The sequence below is a fragment of the Arvicanthis niloticus genome, chromosome X (assembly GCF_011762505.2).
Source record: "Arvicanthis niloticus isolate mArvNil1 chromosome X, mArvNil1.pat.X, whole genome shotgun sequence".
Taxonomy (NCBI): domain Eukaryota; kingdom Metazoa; phylum Chordata; class Mammalia; order Rodentia; family Muridae; genus Arvicanthis; species Arvicanthis niloticus.
Window position 1 is genome coordinate 48875065 of NC_047679.1, and position 24664 is coordinate 48899728.

The window sequence follows — 24664 nt, forward strand, 5'->3', positions numbered from 1 at the left end:
TAAAAGACGGAAATTACTTAACCCCTTCAGGGTTCCGTGCCCCTTTGGTGATGTGAGCAGGTACGTAAGAGATTACTCGATTCTACCTATAACATTTTACTCTTTGAAGTATTACATCCCGTTTGAATGAAGCTCCCCAAATTCTTAGTCATATCTTCAAAATACCTTTTTAAAGGAGATGGCAGTAATACGTGTCTTCTTTATGCCTAAAATAAAATCTAATCACAATTGTACTGCTGTAGTAATGAGCATAAGTGATATTTTTAGTTAGCTGCTGTGACTGTAAATGGTAATGAAAATATCTTTCTATTGGTGACACTCGCAAGTACCGCTAATACTGAGGTTTGTTGCCTACACCATACTTGAAAGAAATGCTAAAGTTCAGTTAGAGTTTAGTGAAGATGAAGCTGTCATTTCCTTCTTTTCCTAGTTCACAGATCCCCGCTTACCCCCACAACGCCACGCATTAAGCAAGCGCTTTGGCGGTAACTTATCACTATGCTTCCCACTTTTAAGATGTTACCTTACTGATGCAGAGCCTTCCGAGTCTATTCAGTATTTCTCCTTAGGATCTGGAGATGGGGATGGCTTGGAACGCACAATTCTGTTGAGAAGGAAAAAAAAAGCCGCCCTTAACATCTGGGAGTTGGTCCGGCAGTAGGCTGAGCCTTAGCGCTTTCTCCTCCCTGAAACTCGCTAACACCGCAAACTCCTGCTTTTAAAAAACAAAAAACAAAAGAACTTTGACCACAAATCTCTAAACTAAAGCTCCGATACTACGATAAACCTAACATCTTCTTACCGGAGTGCTCCAGTGTGTCCCAGACGGCGAGCCGTTTCTCTCTCTCTCGCTCCCTCTCTCAGCGAATAAAAAAACCCCTAATTTCCTCAAGGACAGGTGTGTCCCTAGCAGTCTCTGGGTAAAAGGACAGTGACCTTACACTGAAAAAATCTCCGCATCTTCAGGACGCCCGCCCACAGGGCTTCTTCCATTTTCTGTCGAATTAGGACAGAAACGAAATATGAAGTACGCAGTCTTTATCAGACCGTCTAGCGTTCCCTGAGGCTAGCGCTGAGATTTCAGAAGGCAGACTACCTGGAATTGAATCCTAGCTTTAGATTTTTCGCAGCCTTGGACACCCGGCCATGAGAATTATGCCCGTAGACGTGGGTGGAAGAAATAAAATTGTTATTAAAGCAGTGTTAAGCCTTGTTGTTCTTGCAAATAGCCAAATATTGCCATTATACTTCTCTAAGTATTAAATGGGACCAATATTTGATGGTCAGATTTACACTTCAGTACTTTAAAAAGAAAAAAAACCGGCCAGTTTTTCACAATTAAGCGACGTGGTACATTGAGTTAAAACGTAAAACTTAAGGAACGTTCAGCACAAGGTAAATTCTTTAAGGGAAAAACCTTTTGTGAGGTAAATCGATGCCCCAAGGTCGCGTCGATCCGCTGCTTCTCTCTATGAAGACAGGTGAAGTCTACCCTCGTCCGTCGGGCGCCACCGCCCGGCTGCCTCAGCTCACAGGATTCTCATCCCTCGCAGCCGGGAGCCTGATGGTGGAGGCGAAAGCCGGTCCTGGCGCGGCAAAGAGCCAAAGCACCGCCTTCTTCTTACCACAGCGTGCGGCCGCCCACACAGACTTGCTGCCTTTTGCCGCCTAGCAACAGCCTGCAAGGAGGCAGGACCAACTAGGAGGCGGGGTTTGAATCGTTAGGTTCCCGCGCGCGCGCGCGCGCGCGCGCGCGCGCCTCTCAGTTACTAAGCAACGCAACGCGCCATCTAGCGGTGTTGGCTTGAGCTTTTGGCGGGTTAAGTTGGCGTCACAGCATCTCGTGCCCGCTCGTGGTCAAGGGAATCAGGATCTAACCGGGCCACCGTAGTTGCTTTTTTTTTTTTTTTAATAGTGGGAGGGGCCAAAGGAGGGGTGACCCTGCCCGAGCCGCGGCTGCCAGCGACATGTTCAAGGTGAGAATGTGGAGCCAGATCACAGCTGTCATTGTCCCCTCTCAGCCTCCCGGAGCCCTTCCCACGGTCCTGTGGCGCCTCTTTGGGGACCAGACTCAGTTTCTCCTGAGGCTTTGCCCACCTCCGGGCTAAGTCCTGGCTCAGCGGCGGTTCATTCAGCGCTTGGTACTAGCACCTGTGAGGCTGTGGCGTGAAACCCTAGATGGGTGGGATCGGCCTTTTGAGCTCTCTCTCGAATGAAACACTTTGAAAAGTTAAAACGTCTCTGTAGTACACACCTCCTTAGCTAATGCCCTTTTGGGGTCGTGGGTAGGATGAAGTCAGATCTGGTCGCTGCAGGGTTTGTGGCTTTGGTTGCTTGGCAGGATCAGGTTTCAGAACCTGGCCTGTGGGTGGGGGAGGGTCAGCTTCGGTGGATGTCGGGGATGCTGGTTTGGGGATCTCTCTCTCTCTCTCTCTCTCTCTCTCTCTCTCTCTCTCTCTCTCTCTGTGTGTGTGTGAAGCTGGAGCTTTACTGAATAGTGAGCGTTAGTATGAAGTCGACTCTTTTCCCCTTTCTTAGAGTTTTTTTGAACTGTCCTCCGTAAGATGGACATTTACAGTGAAGACTTTCGAAAACATGTATTTTAGCATAAAATTATTCTCTCTTAAAAGTCAATTACATCTTGTCATAAAAAATCACACAGGATGTTTACATCTTTTAATCCCAGCACTCAGGAGGCAGAAGCAGGTGGATCTTCGTGAGTTCAAGAATAGCCTGGTTTACGTAGTGATTTCCAGGACAACCAGTGTTACATAAAGAGTCTCTGTCTTAAAAGATAATCGCAGGCAGCCAGAAATCTGCAAAATCAAGTCTTCAAGAAACGTAATATTCACAGAATAATGCTAATGAAATTTCAGACTTGCACTACTCATTTCAAAGTTTCTTGCAGCTGCGGTGTTTGTGACACAATAGTAAGGGATGCAAAATGAGACCATGGTTTTTGCCTTCCAGTGCTGTGGTATTGCCAATTTCTAGCTATATGATAATGAGCACATCACTTAACTCCATTTAACTGCCTGGTTTTTCTCCCCTGATTGTGAAATTAGGGTAATAAAATCTAATTGTTAAGTACTGAGGAGAATTAGGTCACTAAACACAGAGGAAGGATGGACACTGAACTCATTGATTTGTTGGCTCAGCAATGTCATCAGAGACCTGGCTCTTCTGGGTTTACTATGGCATTGTTGGTTTTTCTTATGGTTTCAAGATGACTGCCATAACAATACTTTCTTATTCACTAGGGGTAAAGGAGAGGATACAACTCCCAAGCTTGGAGTATGGGTTTTCTTCAGGTCTGATTGGACCAGTATGAATCAGGTGTCTGTCCCTAGCCCCATAGCAGTTGCCAGGGAATGCTGATCTCTGGTTAGCTTAGGCTAAACAGGATCACTGCTTCAACATAGGGAAAAGGAACTGTGTTTGATGAACGCAGTGGGGTTCTTTAGGAAGGAAGAAGTGTAATAGAAACTGGATCTGCAAACGACAATACCCATGTCAGGTATGTTCAGATAAGTTTGTGCAAGTGTGCATTGACTTTGGCTCTTTGAAGATTCTGATACATTTAATTTATTGATGGACATGAAAGATTAGCATAGGTTTATGATTCAGATAAAAAATGTGATTGTAAAACAGTGATTCTCAGCTGACTGTTACAACCCTCTTTGGGGGATGTTTTGGAAATTCCAGGAGTTGTTCTTTGTGTCTTTAGTTGTGTTGAACATTTGTTTTATTTTTTATTTTATGTGTATTAGTGTTTTGCCTGCATATATGTCTGTATATCACATACTTGCCTGGTACCCACAGAGGCCAGAAGACGGAATATGATCCCCTGGACCTGGAGTTAGAAATGTTTGCCAGATACCACGTGGGTGCTGGGAATGCAACCTGGGTCCACTTCTGTCAGCACCAGGCCCCTATCTGGTGCAGACCCTTGTAGGCATTGTGCATGATACCATAGTCTCTGTGAGTTTGCATGTGTGTCTATCATGCTGTGTTTAGAAGGCCTTGTTTTCCTGGGGTCTCCATTCCTTTTAACCCTTACAAGCTTTCCTCCTTTTCTACAGGATTCTCTGAGCCCTGAGGGGAGGGAATTGATGGAGACATCCCATTTAGGACTGACTGTTCCAAGATCTGTCACTTTCTGCATATTGTCCAGTCATGGGTCGATGTATTTGTTCCCATCTGCTGCAGGGTGAAGCTTCTTTGATGATGGCTGAGCAAGACACTGATCTATGAGTATAGCAGAATGTCATTAGGAGTCATTTTATTGCTACATTCTTTAGCAGAACAGTAGTATTTGGATTTCCAGTAGGTCCATGGGCCTATCAAGTTTCAGGTTTTTGGGCACCTGGGCAGTGTCAGGTATGGGTTCCATCTCATGGTATGAGCCTTAGTTCCAATTAAATATTGGTTGGTGACTCCCACAACTTTTGTGCGGCTATTGCACCAGCCTGTCTTACAGGCAGGTCACCATTATAGATCACAGGGTTTGTAGCTGGGTTGGTATTTATCTTTCTCCTCTGGTAGTGTACACAGTGTCTTCCAGTATAATGTTACATATAAAAATAAATATATATATTATATGTAACTCAAAAATGTGTGTCAATGAATGACAAATTTTATTTGAGGATAGTAAGAATGATACCAGGTATTAGCAGTTGAGAGCCACAGCCCATCAAACTTTAATGTGCATGTGACTCTTATTAAAATCTAGATTGGGATAGGACCTCAGATTTTCCTTTTTTTTGAGCATCTCAGTGTCATTGATGATGCTGGTCATCACAGTTTGAATGGCTAACAATTTATTTAGTAAGATCCTTAGTGAATGTACCCTGGTTTTTTGAGGTCATTGGGTTTACAAATGGGTCGGATTCAGAAGAGGTACATAACAGGAGCAAAAATGCTTTGCAAAAGTTCTGCTGAGAGTTGCGCTATCACAAGTCTCCTTGGGGGGGTGGGGGCAGACAGAACAAATGATAGGGCTGGTCTGGCTTTGGGAATTGCCAGCTTGGGGAAACTAGGACTAGAAGGATCAAGAGTTGGTATAGGTGTTGGTAGGGAAGTACAATGTGTGTAGCTTATTGAGGGCATATTTAATGTTTAAGTTCTGACCATTGTTTTTTTTAAATTGCATTATTTATTTAAGTGTGTTTATGTATGTGCCCAAGGAGGTCAAAGAAGTGTTGGCTCCCTGGAGCTGGAGTTTCAGATATTTGTGAGCTACCTGATGTGGGTGCTGGGAATTGGACTTGGGTCCTCTATAAGAATAATGTATACTCTAAACCACTGAGCTATTTCTCCAGCTCTGTGACCACTGTTTTGAATTGGCTTTTCACATTTAGGGCAATAGGGAACATTAGTGTTTTTTTTTTTTTTTTTAAATCACATTTGAAAAGTGTACCAGAATTGGGATTCTGTTATTGAAAGCAGTTTTTCTTTATGTTGTAGCAGGAAGTTTCAATGTTGAATACATACATCCCCCATGTGTGATACTAGATTTTATTCACTTCACGGATTTTATCACTGTCTGCTTATGGCCTGGGCATAGTTAATGTTCTGTGGAATACAAGTGCAATGACTAAGTTCTTATCTAGAAGGAGTTCCAAAATCTGGCCAGCCACCATAGTGTTTTAAGATATAGTTGGAGGGCCTTTCATATAGTTCAGTTTTATTTTAAAAATTAATTTTGTTTTTATTTATATGTATGCTATAGTGAATGCCATGTGTGTGCTAGTACCTTGGAGGCCAGAAGAGGCCCCTGGGTCCCTTAGAGCTGGATTTAGAGGTAGTTGTGAGCTGCTTGACATAGGTGCTGGGAATCAGCAACTGAGCTTGAGTCCTGTAGAAGAGCAGCAAGCACTGTTTATTGCTAAGTCATCTTTCTAGCCTCCAAGATTTATTTGTTAGGTGGAGTCTAGTGATCTCTAGGTTTTCAACACTTCTAGGTAATTGTAAAATTTTGATTTAAATCTTACATGTGGCTATTGGTACAGATGTAACAAGTACATTGTAATAGAATGAGTCTCAACCTAGATCGCATGTTTGAGTCATCTGTGAAGCTTAGTGGACATTTCTATGACTGGTGAGAGGGACTCTAGACCAATGACATCAGAGTCTCTAAAGAAAGAATCTAGGTCCAGTTTGTGAACATTCACACAACTTTGAGAACAAATGAAGAACACCAGCAGTGGATATCAGACTCAATAAATAACATATTTGCTCTGACCTTTGATGTTAACCAGACAAGGTTGAATGGGTTTTTTAAATGATTAAGAAAATGCTTGCACAAAGGCAGTGGAGGAGCTGGCATGGGGGTGCACACCGTTTATCCCAACACTCAGGAGGCAGACTCAGGCAGATCTCTGTGAGTTAGAGGCCAGCTTGGTCTGCATAGTGAGTTCCAGGACAGTCAGGGCTGTGCAGAGAGATCTTGTATCACAAAAAGCCAGTGGAGAATTGTGTTCAGTGTTAGGACCTTGAAAAACTCTGTTACCATAGAGGGAAATTAACATTCTCTTTATCTACAGTAATAATAAAAACAAACCTTAGAGAAGATGTATTTTAGAACTTTTGTTAAGTTTCCTTCTAGTTTATGTTAGTTTTATTATGGTTTTCAATATGCCAAAAGCCTCTAAGTGAATATTAAGCTGTATTTTTATGGTTGTATTATAGTGTACTTATATGTTGAGTGAATTTTCTTTAAAACTCACTTGAACTAGTTACCTGTCTTCAGACTTGTTTTGAGAATTCTTCAAGCCATGTAGTATATTTTATACTTGACCTTAGCTAAAAGGCTCAGGATCAGTCCACTATGTTATTCAGAGCTCTTATTAGTTCCCACTTAAGAATTTTTTGTTGGCTTTGGTTTTGTGAAGATGAAGAACCCTCTGTGGGTGATAGAGAGATTTAGAAGTTCTTGTTCATTGTTTTAATTGGGAAGCATACTCAGTGGATTGTAGTTCAGATATGCATATTAATATTGAACACTTTTAATGGAAATAGCAAAGGATCACTCCTTGTGAAATAGCAGCTTGTATTCTGTGCTGGCCGAAATGAATCTCTTTTCACATTGGAGGGGCTGCTTTGTGCATTGTATTATAACATAGATTAGATGGATAAGTAAGCAAGGAATAATATAAGGGCTCTGGCAACTCTCTTAAACTACATTGGTGACTGATGTCACCTAGAAAATACTGCCTCTGAGCTCGTTTTTAGGGTCTGTTCAGAGTTCTGTTAAGGTTGCTGTGTAAAGGCCCAATATTATTTCTCTTGTCTTTATTCCTTTTTAAACAAAGATTTTCACCATAAATCCAAATTGTCATCAACTAATTGAATCTTAGATATGATTTTTACTTGAAAATATTTGTAGTTTTCTTTAAAGCACAAAAAGCATAGAAATACCTGTGATGAGGCTGAAGGAAGTTCTCACTAGAGTTTGGAGTTCTGTATAGATGCCGTATTTGAGAGATGAAACCTAGGCTTAGAAAGGTTTTATATTGTTAATATAGTGCTTGCTATTAAATAATGTATAGTTTTAGTTATGTAGGTTCATTTGGGAACGAGACTTGACGTAAAGGAATATTCCCCTACACCTTTCCCTTATATTACCTTACCTTCGAAATGACTGAGCAGATTTTATGGCACTGTTGAGAGAGAGAAGGTAGAGGAGGGAGAGAGGGCAAGAAGCCTTTTTGAAGTTTTGGGCATTCAGCAATCAATTTCTAACTGGATGAGAAAGTTCAGAATACATTTGGAACCCAATAAATTACATGTCACGTGCGTTCCAAGTCTGTGAAACCAGGACAGCCCAAGTGAGTGACTGGAAACCTGCCTGAATGATCAACAATCACACTCTTTGGTCAGGGGAGTTCTTCCCTGTTTATACACAAGTTTGTTACTTTTCTATTTATATTTGACAAAGTCAGATAGCTATTTTTACAGTTAAAAAATAAATCAATATTTTCTTGGCCTTATAGGCTTAATTTTTGTAGTGACGTTTGCCACCACCCCCCACCGGAAAATAAAATGTTTTGTTTTGTTTTTTTTTTTTTGGTGAGGAAAAGATAATAATTTTTTAAGGCTCAGTTTTTGCTTATATTTTAAGATTACAGTAGATACAGAAGAACTAGGAAATATCAGCTACTTTGGTATAAATTACAGGATTGAAAACTCATAAATAGTTCTGTTTGCAATAGCAGAAGGTAGTTTTTCTTCTCTTTTCCCTTTTCCTTTTTGTCTTTTTTCTTGGTTTTGTTTGCTTGTTTGTTTGTTTAGGCAGTGGCTCAACTAGCTCAAGGTATCTTCAAAGTTGTTCTTCAAACTTGCTGCATAACCATGACTGTTCTTGAACTCTTAAAATGTTTTAGATTTATTTATTTTAATTTCTTTTATGTGTATGAGTGTTTTGCCTGCGTGTATGTGGGTGCACCATGTGGGCACTTAGTGCTTGTGGAGGTCAGAAGAGGGTGCTGAATTCCTTGGGACTGGAGTTACAGATGGTTGTGAGCCACCATATGATGCTAGAACTGAACCCAGGTCCTCTACAAGAGCTCTCTCTACCACTGAGCTATCTCTTCAGCTTCTGGCTTTGAACTCTTGACTTTCCTATTTTCACCTCCCAAATGGTAGGATTATAGTCAGATGTCACTATGTATGCCTAGAAAGAAAGCTGGGTAGGGCTAGAAGTGTTGCTCAGTGGTAGGACATTTGACTGTCTGTATACAGAGCTGGGGAGGTTCTGTCTGTAACACAGAGATTTGAGTGCCTGTTTAGGGCAAGGTAGTCTATGTTGATGTTTCTAGAATTGTGAATGAATTTGAAATGTTTCCCTTTTAAATTTAGTTTATAAGAAATTATTAGTAAAATGTTCTTATGGGTGTCAATGTAGTAGTGTTATTTGGATCAAATTGTTGGTTGTTTTCATCAGTTTGTTTTACCATAAAAATTGCACATATCTTATCTTTTGGTTTTATATTAGTTGTTTAGAAGAAGTGTAACTTTGAAAGTGTGGTCAGTTTTCATAGACTTTAAAAAAAATCTATTTCACATGAGTGTTTTGCCTGTTTGCATGTCTGTGTACTATGTGTGTGCCTGGTGCCCATAGAGGTCAGAAGAGGCCCCTGGAATTGTAGTTATAGACAATTGTAAGCTGCCATGTGGGTGCTAGGAATGAAACTTGGCTCCTGGAAGAACATCTGGTGCTCTTAGCCACAGAGCCATCTCTTTAGCTTCTTCATTTTAGATTTTTACCTCTTAAACAACTGGGGAATCAAAAGGAAATACCTTTAGTGTGCGTGGTACTAAAGATGGAATTCAGGGTCTTGAAGCATAGCAGGCATGTAACTTACCGAATTACACCCTCAGCAGAGGAATTTTCTATTTCAAACGAATAAATGCTTCCAGAATGGAAACTATTGTAGAAAAGAAAAATGATCAGAGAATCAGTATAACATTTTTTGGGGGGGAATGTGGCTATACATCTTGTAAGTATAGGAATATCTAATTTTGAATGATATTTACTTTAAAAATGTTCAAGTAACATTTATTTTTCACAGGGATTTAAAATTATTTTATATGACTTTGAAAAGAGCAGTGTTTTTAGTGTACCAGCTATATGACAGTTCAGTGATCTAATAGCTAGAGTGCAATAATTAAAACATTAGAGTCATGTATGATGTTACACACTCAATCTCAGCACCCAGGACATGGAGTCAGGAGGATGGAGAGTTCAAGGCCCATTTGGGCCAGGTAGGGAGACACTTGAAAAATAAAAATAAAGCATTATACATTTGTTCATATAATTTTTGCAACCAAATTACTTTGATTTGGTTATAGTTGAATTTCTATCTGACCTTGATTATAAAGAACTTGATTGAAACTATTTCTAACATTGTAAAAGTAGCATTGTTAAATGGGATCCCATATATCCTGTGTGGATATAGCTGTAAAGATTGTGGCGTGTTCAAAAAACTATCCTCATCTTTTAAACCTTCGGTTTTTTTTTTTTTTTTTTTTTTGCTACTGCTCTTTACAGAGGTCATTCCCAGTAACACTGACTCTAAACATTATACTGTTGGGTGACTTTGCTAAATAAAAGATAATATATACTTTTGTGATTACTGTTTATTTTAAAATAAATTTAGGGACTGGGAATATAATTGAGTTGGTAGAGTGTTTTGCCTCTTATGGAAGCCCTTGATTCACATAACTGAACATGGTGGCCCTTACATGTAACCCCAACACTAGGAGGTGGAGATGAGGGTCAGAAATCTAGGGTCATCTCTGGCTAAATATCAAGTTCAAGCCAGGCTGGGCTACATAAGACCCTGCTTCAAAAATCAAATTGTAGTCTAGGTTGTAGCTTAGTGGTAGAGAGATTGCCTAGCACGTTGGGCCTGAATTCTAGTCTCAGTACTGCCACCACCATAAAACCAAACTCCAGAAACTGTTAAAAAGAAAAGAGAAGAGCAAAGAAAAAAGAAGAAAGAAAAGAAAAAGTGCTAGAGACAGGCCCTGCAGTTAAAAGCACCTAAAAGAACAGGCTCTGCTGTTCTTTCAGAAGATCAGAGTTTGGTTCCCAGAATCCACATCAGGTGGCTCACCAGAACCTGTTAACCCCTCTCCTCCTAAATACATCTTTAAAAAACAAAATCAAAATTGTTCATGGAGAGAAGTAGATGGCTAATAGATGGTTAAGGTCATAGTTGAGGGAGTAGTTGAGCATTAAGAGCGGAGTGTCAGCTCAGTATGTAGCTCAAGTGCTAGAGAGCAGTTACCCAGCATGCACGAGCCTCTGCATTTAATTTAATTCCCAGTACCCCCTCCCTCCTAGAACGGGGGCGGGGGGGGGGGAGGAAGAGGAGAGTATCAGTGTACCTTAATTAAGGGAGGGTATTCTGGAGTATAAACTAGTTATGCTATTGTTTATGTTTTGGGCAATTTTTGTTTCAGTGTCTTTAAAATTTTCTTAAAAATAAGTGAACTTGATTATTCATACTAGCTTCTGTTCAGTGTCTGTACCCTAAGTGTCTTCTTGTGGAGTAGTGATTTTTGAAACTTGGCTGATGGTGGAAATAAGTTCTTGGGTTTCTTTAGATTTACCAAGTCAGACTCTTTAGTAGAAGGTGCTGGAATCTATGCTTTTAAAACAGTCCTCAGGTGATTCTGAAACCTCTCGTGTTTATAAGCATACAAAAGGTCTTTTATCGAAAAGGAAAGAGCTACATAATTTAAATGGAAAGCCTAGTAAGATGAAAGGTAGGTACTTCTGAGAGAATAAATAAAAGGCCTTGTCTTAGGGTTATTATTGTTATACTGAAACACCATGACCAAAAGCAAGGTGTGTGTGTGGGAAGGGTTGATTTATTAGGCCACATCACTGTTCATCATTGAAGAAGTCAGGACAGGAACTCAAACAGGGCAGCAACCTAGAGGCAGGAGCTGATGCAGAGGCCATGGAGGAGTGCTGCTTACTGGCTTGCTCTTCATAGCTTTACTCTGTGTGCCTTCTTATAGAGCCCAGGGGTGGCACTATGCACAATAGGCTGGGCCCTCACACAGTAATCACTAATTAAGAAAGTGCCCTGTAAGCTTATTTACAGCCTGATTTTATGGAGACATTTTCTTAGTCTCTCAAATGACTGTAGCCTGTGTCAAGTTGACATAAAAGCAGCCAGCACAGGCCTCCTACTTAAAAATAGAAGAGACTGTCCACTGGATACTCACTCCATAGTTAGAAGTCAAGTTGTCAGGGACTTGGGGATTTGGAAGCATTTTAACTAACTTGAGTTTTCTGTTTGTTTTTAAAGCAATTTTACTGGGAAAGTAGTATGGTTCCCAAACTGCAGAATTCTGGGCAGTACTCTTTAATTTGCAGAGCCACAAAAACAATTTAGTTTCTGTGATCTGAATGTTTATGACCTCAATAGATTTATTATATTGGCTAACTTCCAGGAATCTATTCTTGTGGCTGGAGCTGAAGAATTAATATATAGATTACCTGAGTCTTTTTGGATTTGGTTTGAGACAGCCTGACTATGAGGCCTAGGCTGGCCTTGATCTCACTCTATAGCCTAGAGCTGACCTTGTACTCAAGAATTCTGCATACTTGGCTGCTTGAGTCTTTTTGAATAACCTCCTAATTTTCCCAGAAGCTCTTTAAGCCAGCAACTATATCTGCTTTATGGTGTCTGACCAGTAGGTAGGCAGGAAATATCTTGATTTTTAAGTCAGGTTCTAGTTGGCTTCTTCTAATTGTTATCATGTGTAATCCTACTTACCAGGCTATATTTATTTTGTAATCATAAGTCCTTGTCAAGCTTCAGAAGAGAGAGACAAAGAAATAACAAATGTATTTAAGATAATGGCAGCCACCAGGTATAATGGCACATACCTATAATCCCACTTACTTGGTTGACTATGGAGGAGGCGCTGGAGTCAAAGGCCATTGCTTTTGTTATTGTTGTTGTTTAAATAATGGCATCTCACCCCTTTACAGCATTTAGTAGGTCCCCGTCTAATTAAATACTGGTCCAGTTGCTTAGTTTTTTCTGACCATTAATTCCCTGGTGGGCTCTGTGAAATAGAAGTTGAAGGAGAGTCTACACTAGAGAATAAAATTTTGCTGGAGGATACTCACACCAGAGATATTTAGCCACATGGACTAGGGACACAGTGACAGTCCTCCTGAGCTTTGCAAAGCTGAGAACAGCAAATCAGCTTTTGTCTGAGCCTGAGCCAATTTTTAGTATTCTGCCTCAGTTTGGGTCTTAATTAGCTATATTTAAAATCTTTGATAAGCCAATATATTGGAATTCTTACTTTGAGAGTTTCAAGCAGCTGAATTCTTGGGGTAAGGATTTGAGTTACCAAGTGGCTTAGTGTTTTGTATTACAGCTACTGCAAGTCTTTGTACTGTGATTTCTATGATTGTAAAATGTGGCTACCTAGGTAAAATGGCATCCTTCACTGTTCTCTCTTCTATTCCCAGTGTGTCATTATAAAAGGCAATGCAGGAGCAGTTGCCAACCATTTCTTTTGTGCTAGGCACAGCTATAGAGCAGTAGAAATAGGAGTAAGACACACTTCATTCTGACCTGCGAGGGAGAGCTTGATGGGCCTAAATACATGATTAAAAAATAAAGTAAAAGCACCAATACTCCCCACTTTTAAAAAGGCAGTCCTCTGGGAAATGACAAAACAATCATAGGAATCAGTGAAGGTAAACCCAGGTAGCTGGAAAACAGCCTGGGAGAAAAACAGAAAGTTCACGTTTTGTGGCCAGAGTCAGTGAGGTTAGAGAAAGTGGTTGTAGCAGGCTATAGTAAATCTTTGGTTTATGTAAAAGTCCTGGGGAGGGGAGGACCTCAAATAAGAATAGAAAGAATCTAATCAGAGTTGTAGTTTAGAGATATCATTGTTTCTCATTCGGTGCTTTAAATCTATAGAGGGCTAGGCAACCAATTAGGATGCTGTTAGAAACCATCTGGGAAAGAAATAAGGGCGCAAGGAAGGACCATATAACAAGGGATAAAGAAGAGTAAGGAGAAGTGAGATCATTTAATAGTCACAGTTACCAGAGTGTAGTGACCTTAAGGATTGGGGGCAGTGCTTAATATGACCTTAGGGTTTCTTTTATTTGTTTGTTTGTTTTTCATTTTTTTATTTGTTTCTTGAGACAGGGTTTCCACTAAGTACTAGCCCTGGCTGTCCTGGAACTCATTCTGTAGACCAGGTGGGTCACATACTCACAGACAATTTTCAGAGCTATATATCATATATAAATAGGTATGAATTTGTTTAGTTGTATCTTTTAATTTTTCAATTGAGGGCTTTGTAACTTTTATCTTTGGGAAATTAAGATAAAGTCTTGAAATTTGAGCTCTTTCACAATACATGCTTATGTTTTAATATCCCCGGAATTTCAAAAATGCATTTATTTTGAAGTAAGGGCAGTAAGCTTTTCTGCCTACGAGTGGCTGAGGTTATGGGCCTGATTATATTGTTTGTACCCGATTTGTTGCATGGAGAAAAAATTGACGACTGCCTTTGCGTTTTAGATAATTCAGAGATCTGTGGGGCCAGCCAGCCTGAGCCTGCTCACCTTCAGAGTCTATGCAGCACCCAAAAAGGACTCGCCTCACAAAAGTTACATGAAGATCGATGAGGTAACTGCTGACACTAAATGGCACATTATAAACATCTGACTTCGTTAGGGAGAGTTTTTCTAAATTATATATCAAGATGATAAAAGACTCGTAGTTTTATTTTTTACTCTTTGAGATACTGGATAGTAATGTATTTTCTTAGCACACTTAGAAAATATTTAAAAAGAAGACCTATACATCCTTTGATAGTTTGTTTTCTCTATGGGAAATTGTTAGACTGATTTTTCTACAGATGATAGTAGAACATAGCTAAGGACATAATTAAGGAATAGCTTGCAGATTTCATTTTTAGTGGAGAGCTTACAATATCCCAGTGGATTGTAAGCACAAGTCACTTTTCCTAGTTAGTACTTATTTTCTATTATTTTTTTGTCCAATATATTCTGATCATTATTTTCCTTTCCCCAACTCTTCCCAGATGCTTTCTACCTCCTTAATGCCACATTTCTGTGTCTGCTTCTCTTTCTCTCTAGAAAACAAATAGTAAGAAAAACCTAAACCATAAGAAAAAGAAAAGCCATGAGAAACATCCACACACATTCTCTCTATAAAAACAAAATCTGAAAACATAATATACAAACAGAAGACCTGTAAGACAAGAAATGGAAAACAAAACAATATGAGACAGAAAGTTTACAAAAATATCATTGAGTACTTTTTGTATTGACAACCTACTGCTGCTGGGCATGAGGCCTCCTCCTAAGTGTGTTTAATACACCCAGTGAGACTTCATTGGTGAGCACTAGTTTTTCCTTTGCAAGAGGTCATTTGGAGATAGCATCTTGGTTAGGGATGGGAGCCTGTGTCTACTTCCTTTTCTGAGCACTGAGGCCCTGTCTAGCTTAAACCCGTGCAGGTCCTGTGTATGCTGAGTTCATATGTGCTTCAGTCCTGTTGTGTCTGGAGGACACAATTTTCTTGGAGTTCTCCATTCCCTCTGGTTCTTCCAGCTCTCTTCCTCTGATGAAGACATCCCATTTAGGGTTGAGTGTTCCAAAAGCTCTCACTCTCTACACATTGTCCAGTTGTGGATCTCTGTGTAACTTACCTTTTAGAATGGCCTTCGTGATTCTGGACTGCTTATCCAAAATACTCACATTTTTTTTTTCTTTCAAAGAATTTAAAGGCTTAAATTCTTTCTGGTTCTTGGCAAGATTAGAGATGCTTAACTAAGTATTTAGTACATACTAGATCAATGAAATAAATAAGATATCTTCTCTGCATTGTTTATATTCTTTGTTGTCTATATTTCCCAGTAATTATTTGGAATTTTTATTTCATTCGGTGTCTGTTACCCTGGAATAAAGGGATGTGCTGATGTCCCTAGTGGCCAGGCAAGGTAACTTGAATAGTCTTTATATAAAGCTAGTTAGTCTCTCTTTCCTCTCTTCTCAGGCCTTAAAACAGTAGTACTGTTAAGGGGGAAGAGGTGGCAAGTAGTGGCTACTGAGAAGGCTCTTTTCTAGGTGGGCAATGAATTTGCTCACCTGCTTTGATCAGTAGCCATGTAACCAGTTATTCTTCAGTTCTCTCAGCTTTTTTTTTTTCTTAAAAAACTACTACAACAACAACAAAGACTAAAACAAAGCCCATGGGCTGTTAAATGGCTCAGTGGATAAAGGCACTTGCTGCCAAGCCTTATGACTTAGTTTGATCCCTAGGACCCATATGGTAGGAGAAAACTGACTCTTGTAAGTTGTCCTCTGACTGCCACACATGTGCCATGACACATACCCTCCCCACAAATATAACCCCCAACCAAACTCCTCTTTTCACTCATTAGAACAGTAGAATTTTTTTCCTCTTTAAGTTTAAGGTAAGATAGCACTTCTGTAAAGTGAGTGGGCTTGCCTTACATGCTTGAGGGCCTAGGTTTAATACTCCATACTACCAAGACAAAACAGTAGAGTAGATAGGGAGAAGACAGAGCATCTTGCAGTCCTGTCCTCTTGTCCTTGTCTTTATTGAGGAACTTAGGTACAAAGATCATCTGAAGTAAAGTTAGAGGTTGCATGCAACCCTTAGGGTAACTGTAATTTATAAATTATTATAGAGGGATTAACCTACAAAACTGACCATATGTTACATGATCTCATGGTATATGCTTTTCTTTTTGTTTTAACATGTGTAGCTTTCACTCTACTCAGTTCCTGAGGGTCATTCTAAATATGTGGAGGAGCCAAGGACTCAACTTGAAGAAAACATCTCACAACTCCGACATCGTTGTGAGCCATATACAAGTTTGTGTCAGGTACATCTACTTAAGAGTTAATAATGAAAAGTCTATATTGGCAGTATGTTTTTTATTGTTTGTTTCTTTCCTTCTTCCCTCCCTCCCTCCTTCTCTCCCTTCCTTTTTAGGAGCTTACTCTGTAGGGTTGGCATGGAATTCACTACATAGCTCAGACTGTCCTCAGACTGACAATCTTCCTGCCTCACTGACTAGCGTAGGTGTAGGTAATTGTGGCTGGAGAACGCAGGGTTCCTCACACCAGGCTGTGGGTAGTTGGCTGGGAACACTCTGGGTTCCTCCAGGCTGGAAGTTAGGCACAGCTGCTGTGGCTCCATGGTTCCTCACAGCGTTGACACGAGAAAGTCCATGAGTTTTACAGGCTTTAATGTCATGGTGGATGGTGGATGGATCTGGATGCACACCCCCAAAACCCAGGGCAGACCTGAGTTAAACAGGGAGGGAGGGGAGAGGGGCTGGAGAAGAATGTTTAATTGGCTCCTTCTGGCCTTCAGGTACCTCATTAGTATGTAAATCTCTCTAGGGCCTGAGGCCTGTTCCTCATGACTGTTGGCCATAGACTCTGTGGGAGTTGTTGCTGGAGGGCTGAAGCTAAATGAAAAGAACCAGGGCCTGGGAGCAGAGCTGAACTCCTGCCTTCTTGCGTGACTAAGCACCCAGCTGCTTCTCACAGCCCACCACCCCACACATAGGTGCTGGAATTACCATGCCCAGTAAGCCATCATGCCCAGTCATGACTTCATGTTTTTAGAAAAAGATGTAATAAGGATCCAAAGATAAGAGTGTCTAACTTATTAGTGTTCCTTAATGCTACCTGGGGAGCAAGTACAATCAAGTCTGGCATCCTGGTAGCAGTAAGGGGAAGTTCGCTCTCATCAGAAGAGTTCTGGCACCTTGACCAGAGAATGGAGGGCTAATAATTACCTTGTTGGTTGGTATTATAAAGCTGTTGTGTATAGCAGGGAAAACATAGGCCACCAATGGAAGGAAATGAATAAAAACACAAATGTGTATATCAAAACTGTGTTGTTATTGCTGGGGCGATAACTCAGTTGTTCTGTGAGGACCTGAGTTTAGTCCTTAGCACCCATAAAAAATAGGCATCATGGTGGCATATACTTGCAGCGTTCAGGTAACAGAGATTGGTAGAGTTTTGGAGCTCACTGGCCTAGCTTAGCCTAATCAGCAAGATCCAGGTCCTAGTGAGAGATTCCATCTTAATAAACAAGATGGCTCCTGAGAAATGACATGCAAGGGCGAACATTTGCACCCAAACTTGCACTCACATACAGGCAAAACAAACCTGTACATACACATACCTGTACATGCTTATCATGTATATAGATACAGAAAAATTGGATTTTTTTCTCCCTTTAGAAACTCTACAAATCACTACAGTCTGAACATCCCTAATCTGAGATTATTTTGGATTTGGACTTTCCATACTAGGGACATCTAAGCTATAAATCGAAAAAGCTCAAAAAGCAAAAAAAAAAAAAAATCCCCCTGAAACCTAACAAACATCTGCTCCTATACATTTCAGATCATGGATACTCATACAGGTAAGAGTACCCAGGTGTGGTGGGACATACCTTTAATCCCAGCACGCTGAGGCAGAGACAGGCAGATTTCTGTGAGTTCTGAAACTGACCTGGTCTACATAGTTCAAGGACAGCTAGGCTATAGACAGAGAACCTGTCTCAAAAACAGAGCAAACAAAACCAAGCAAACAAAACTCCCAGGCATGACTATAGAGTATTTGGGTACTGTATTAGGAAGGTAGATGCCATAATAGAGTAGAATTACATGTTTGAGTACTGACCTTTTCACTCCACTGACCAAACTACTACAGGTGTAGATTGACTTCTGTCCTTGTGCATGTTTTTTTGATTCCAGGCATTTGTTGTTATGCAACTGAAAGTATTCTGATTTTAAACATCTGAAACCAAAGTTTGCAGTCTATAGAATGCTTCTGTAGGCTTTTGTACATATTTGCCGTACTTGCTCATGATTTTGAAAAGGAAGGAAAAATAAAGAAAATAATATGTAGATGTGGATAAGATGATCCAGGTTTATTTTAATTGAGATCTACAAATTCAATTTTTATTCAAGACTTTTTGTAAAAATTTAAATTTCATCAATTATGTCACTGCTTAAATGTACCATATTTTCTTTATCTTTGGTTGAGGGACATCCAGGTTGTTTCCAGTTTCTGGCTATTAGGAATAAAGCTGCTATGAACATAGTTGTGCAAATGTCCTATGTGGTAGGATGGAGTGTTCTTTGAGGATATGCTAGAAGTGATATGAGGTAGATCAATTCTCAATTTTCTGAGAAACCACCATGTTGATTTTCAAAGTGGTTTTACAGGTTTTCCTTCCCACCAGCAGTGGAAGAGTGTTCCCTTACTCCACATCCTCACCAGCATGTGCTGTTGCTTGACTTTTTGATCTTAGCCATTCTGATTGCTGTGAGGTAGACTCTCAGGGTTGTTTTGATTTGCATTTCCCTGGTGACTAAGGTTGTTGAACATTTCTTTAAGTCCTTTTTGGCTATTAGACATTCCTCTGTTGGAAATTCTCTGTTTAGGTCTGTAACCCACATTTTAATTGGATATTTTGGGGGGTTTTTTGATGTCTAGTTTCTTGAATTCTTTATATATCTTGGATCTTAGCGCTCTGTCAGATGTGGAGTTGGTGAAAATCTTTTCCTATTCTGTAACAGGCAGCTGATTTGTCCTATTGGCAGTGTCCTTTGTCTTATTGAAGTTTTTGAGTTTCATGAGGTCCCTTTAATCAATTGTTTATTCTGGTGCCTGCACTATTAGTGTTCTGTTCAGGAAGTTATTTCTTGTGCCAATGCATTCAAGACTATTCTCCATGTTTTCTTCTATGAGATTTAGTTTACCCAGTTTTATGTTGAGGAGGTCTTTGATCCACGTGGATTTGAATTTCGTACAGATAAATATAGATCTATTGGTATCCTACATACTTGCATCTAGTTAAAGCAGCACCATTTGTTGAAGATGCTTTCTTTTTTCCATTGTATAATTTTGGTTTCTTTATCAAAACTGAGGTGTCCATGGGTATGTGGGTTTACATGTTGGTCTTCAGTTTGATTGGATTGATCAGTCTATCTGGTTTTATGCTAATACCATATGGTTTTTATTACTATAGATCTGTAGAAGAGCCTGAAATCAGGGATGGTGATACTCCAAAATTTCTTTTATTGTAATTATTCTGGGATTTTTGTTTTTTCATATGAAGTTGAGTATTGTTCTTTCAAAATTTGAAAGAATTGTATTGGAATTTTGATGGAAATTGCGTTGAATCTATAGATTGCTTTTGATAAGATAGCTATTTTCACTATGTTAATTCCACCAATCCAAGGGGAATCTTTTCATCTTCTGATACCTTTTCCAGTTCCTTTCTTCAAAGATTTTAAGTTTTTTTTTTTTTCATACAGGACTTTTACTTGCTTTGTTAGAGTTATACCAAAATACTTATATTATTTGTGGCTATTTTGAAGGATGATGTAATGGGCTAGCTGGGCTTTGCTGGTGCCATACTGCCCTGGCTCTTGTGTTCTTACACTGGCCTCTAGTCATCTGGGTTTGGGATAATTACAGGTTTAGGTACTGGTTTCTGAGTTTATCTTTGTTGGATAAATATTTGGAATTTTTCCCTTGAAATCTGTTTTCTTTTTGGTCTTCTGGCCTGAGTAGCCTGAGGTTCTTATGACCAAAGAGTTTTCAGGTCTAGTAGGGTGTCTTTGCTGGGGTTTTGGCGGCCTGCATGACCTTTGGTATTTAGGATGGCAGCATTGCTTCTGGGGTTGTTGAAACTGATGTGACCTCTGGAGTTGTGAATACTGGTGTGGCTGCTGGGGTTCCAGGTTCCAGCTTGGATTCTGGGGTTCCTAGTACTGGTTTGGCCTCTGGCTGAGCAGGGGCATTCTGGAGTTGTAGGCCAGGATATGGAGACAAGAGTGTAGTTCTAATACCTTTTGATATTTCTGTATTTCCTTCCTTCTTTACTGTAGAGTTCTTGAGGGTTCTTTTAGCTAAGCCATTTTAAACTTTTATTTATTTATTTTATGTGTATGGGTGTTTTGCTTGCATGTATGTCTGTGCACCATGTGGGTGAGAGTGTCAGATTCTCTGGGATTATAGTTATAGATGGTAGTGAGCTACCATGCAGGTCCTTTCAATCAAACTCAGGTTGTCAGCAAGAACAGCCAGAGCTCTTAACTGCTAAGCCATTGCTTCAGCCCCACGTACAAACAATTCCATTGTTTGAGGTGGAAACTTATATATTCTTATATATGCTTCCAGAGCTAGGAATGGAGCTTAGTTCCTTACTCATGCCGGGCAGGCAGTTTGCCACTGAGGTACATTTCTAGTCCCACAATGCCATTGTATAAAGAGAATTTGATAACTTCATTACTATAGGTTTGGGATGTCTCTTTAAAGTTGAATTGTTGACTTTTTGGTTTCAGTAAAGGTGCTCATTGCTGCTTCAAAAGAGCATTTCCCAAATATAGGCTCTAAAATCATGGCACACCATAAATAAACTTAATTTGGAAGGCAGTGTTAATAAGTTCATGGGGGGAAGGATCATCTGTGATTAGCAAGACTATCAATTTTCTGTCTCTTTTTGGTGTGTGTGTCTGTGTGTGTGTGTGTGTGTGTCTGTCTGTCTGTGTGTCTGTCTGTATGTGTCTGTGTGTGTGTGTCTGTGTGTGTGTGTCTGTGTGTGTGTGTCTCTGTGTGTGTGTGTGTGTGTTTGTGTATGTGTGTGTGTGATATGTGCACCTGACTTCAGGTGCCTGTGAGGAACAGAGACATTGCATCCTCCTGGAGATTGAGTTACAGGCAGTTATAAGCCAGTTGACACAGGTGTTGGGGTTTGAACTCTTATCCTCTGCAAGAAAAATGTGTACTCTTAACTACTCATCTGTTCCTCCAACTCATCCATTTTATTATTTCCTTCAGTCTTAAAAGTGAAAAGATTAGGTTTTTAAAACCCTATCCTACTTGGAATCTTTGCTTTCTGTGGCAATAGCAAAGCATTCTGATGAACAGGTTACTGTAGTGAAAGGGACCTTAAAAAAGAGGGGAAAAAGCAATAAACTGAATGTAGATCCCTTTGTTTAAAAACTGTTTAATAGCTGGAGGTATAGCTTAATGGTAGTGTCTATGCTTAACCTGCCCTAGATCTGTCCCTAGCCACCAAAACGTGTTAATCATGGCAACTTATTCAGTAAGCCCTACTCATTCTATTTCTTTTTATCTTTGTAGGAAGTATACTCCCATACTAAACCCAAGGTGGAACACTTTGTCCATTGGGGAGTAGGTAAGTTGAGTTTTAATTAGGCATAATCAATTACTTCATCCTATTGAACTATTGATTGTACTGGCTTTTCAGGAATAGGCTCTGGAGATCAGAGTCTTTGACATTGTGTGGACAAATTTAGAGCTATCTGGATATTTTCTGGAACATGATCTGTGTTTCAGTTAGGTTTCAGAGGAGTGTTATTTCATGAGTCTCTTCAACATTATTAGGATTGTTGGGCTAGCAAGTACTCGTACCCTGGAAAAACAAAAGTCCAGAGCTGGGGATGTAGTTCCCACTAGCAAAATGGAATGCTTCTTCTTAAGAGCCTTTGTAGTAACTCTGTGGTCAGGAGGAAAAAGACAAATATCTCAAATAATTCCCAGTAGCAGAATGCTTCCTTAGCATCTGTGAGGTCCAGTGCTAAAAAAAAAAAAATTACAATGTACTATAACTTGCTTACTCCTCACCAGATTTTCTGAATCCTACTAATTTATTAGCTGCTATTAATGAATGTTGCACAGGCCAAGTATGGTGGCACACCCCTTTAATTCTAGCACTCTAGTGGCAGAAGACAGTAATGGCTCTCTGCTAGTTCAAGGGCACTTTTTTTTACACAGTGAGATCCAGGACAGCCAGATCTCTATGTAGTCTCTAAAACAACACCACTACAAAACCTTTTTTAAAAAGGTGCATAAAATCCAGATGCAAGAAGGAATTCAGCTGGTATTCCTGGAAAATCACATAAATTGTAGTGTTCTTACATTTTTCAATTTTATTGTCTTTGGTTGTGTCTCACTTATGGGCCACTTATCCAATGCACTCATAAACTGAGCTTATAGCCTCTGTTTTGTTTAATTTCAGCCAGGAACTATTAAAATAGTAGAGATATTGACAAATACTTCATTCTCTTTAGGACATCTCAGCACATTTAAAGTCTTGCTTTTTTGAGGGTTATTCTCATGGTAGAATAATTGTCTCCTAGTTAGGGTTTCCATTGCTGTGAAGAGACACCATGGCCAAGGCAACTCTTATAAGGACAACATTTAATTGGGGCTGGCTTACAGATTCAGAGGTTCAGTCCATTATCATCATGGCATGTAGGCAGACATCCTGGAGAAGGAGATCGGTGCTCTATATCTAGATCCAGAGATAGCAGGAAGTAAATGTCACACTGGTATAGCTTTCTATTCTGGGACTTCAAAGCTCATCCCCTAATGACGCACCTCCTCCAACAAAGCCACACCTCCTAATAGTGCCATTTCCTATGGGCTCATGGGGTCCATTTTATTCAAATTATCATAACATGTAAGTGAGGAGTCCCCTCACTGTTAACCTGCCATTTCCCACTGATTAATGGCAGCAGGCATTATTTAAAATATTTGTCTTTTCTCTTCCTGAACATAGAGTTCTACAAAGACTCTTAAGAGTCTTCCATTCTACCAAGACTGTGAATCTGTTTTCCAGCAGTCACAGCTAAGGCATGTTTCCAGAATTGAGGCTTTCACTTCAAGTGTGATCTTCAAACCTGTCTTCTTTCCCATTTCTGTATAATTTGCTCCCTTTGGCTCAGCTCACCAAACTCCTCTGGTTATCTTCCTGTCAAGTGCTCTGTGTGCATGTTTGAAACTTGCCTCAAATGACCCAGATAAAAGGATAGAAAGTAAAAGCTGGTTAAAGTCAAACTTAAGACCAGATGGAGTTAATACTGATATCACATAAACCCTATAGTAATGTTTAAATGATTACCATATTTCCCAGGGAATCCAGGAAAAGGAAAATTGGCATGTATTTGACATTACAGGGGGATGAAACTAGTGACTCTTGTTTGTTAACATTCAGTTCAGAGTGCATTTGTTAAGTCACCATCCTGTCAGGCATTGATGACCAAGGTTGATTAAGACAGTGGTCAAAGCTAGGCATTGTGATGGGTTCCACTCAGGATACTAAGGCAGGAGGATAATACAATTGAAGCTAGCCTGGGCCACATAGAAATAGCCTGTCTTAATAGTAGCCCCCATATCCACAAGAAAAATGATAGTAGTCACAATCACTGAGATAAACATGATAAATCATTTAATATTATCTCAAATACAGAGAGAGTTACAAGGTTGAGAGGAAGTAGATAGGTTAGGAAGAGACTGAGGAGCTAGGATCAGGGAAGGATTCTGAAGGTGAATCTTCAAGGAGCAGTGTTAGCCATGTTAGCAGTGTTATTTAAAATGTCGGGATGGGATTCTGGATAACAAATCACATAGTCTGCACAATGTGATCAATACTTAGAGACAGGATTCAGGCTTTTCCAGGAAGAATTATAAACATAGGGAGGGCTAAGGATAAGTTGAGAGAGAATGAAGGCTTTCTAAGTCATGACCTAGCTTCAGGTCATTTATTATTTCATCTGGTATTAATCAACTCTTGGCAGTATTCTTTTTTAATTATAAATTTTTAAGGTTAGCGTACAAAGTAATGGGTTTTACCATGACAACTTCAGATATATGTGTCGTTGTACCTGGTAGTGTTCTTAACAAAAATCTGTTGAATAAGTATCTACTGTTATCACCAAGAGAAGGTAACATGTAAGTCTAAGCAATCAACTATGAGAGAACATATATTCTGTGTGGGGAGACAGAAAACACATGTCTGAATGATGAAATACAGAGTATTTTAGAGTAAGATAGCAAGGGTGGTACAGAGAATAACATCTGATGGTACTTTAGAGAAGGAGGCAGTGTCTGTCTGTGCTGGTCAGTTAGAATGAGCTTCCCTGAGGAGACAGTGCCTGAATAGGCTCCAGTCTGCTGTGAGACTGGCCCCATAGAGAGGAGAGGAGATATCATGTAAATCCAAGTCCTAAGACATACTTAGGCATGGCAAATAAGGTCATATGTTGTATT

General features: G+C 39.8%; 1 protein-coding gene across 4 annotated transcripts in view; it reads left to right on the forward strand.

Annotated features, from left to right (window-relative positions):
* Nucleotides 1-1916: 1916 nt before the first annotated feature.
* The window catches only part of Apoo (apolipoprotein O), a 48706-nt gene continuing 25958 nt past the window's right edge, over nucleotides 1917-24664 (forward strand). The window contains exons 1-5 of one of the 4 annotated variants that reach the window (XM_076918929.1): nucleotides 1951-1976; nucleotides 13698-13750; nucleotides 14076-14183; nucleotides 16315-16434; nucleotides 21734-21788. In XM_076918929.1, coding sequence (XP_076775044.1) covers nucleotides 14169-14183; nucleotides 16315-16434; nucleotides 21734-21788 — 190 coding nt within the window. In that variant the 5' untranslated portion in view covers nucleotides 1951-1976; nucleotides 13698-13750; nucleotides 14076-14168. Of the gene's footprint in view, nucleotides 2142-13697; nucleotides 13751-14075; nucleotides 14184-16314; nucleotides 16435-21733; nucleotides 21789-24664 lie in introns of all 4 variants that reach the window. The other 3 variants (XM_076918930.1, XM_034486222.2, XM_034486223.2) reach the window with 3 other exon arrangements.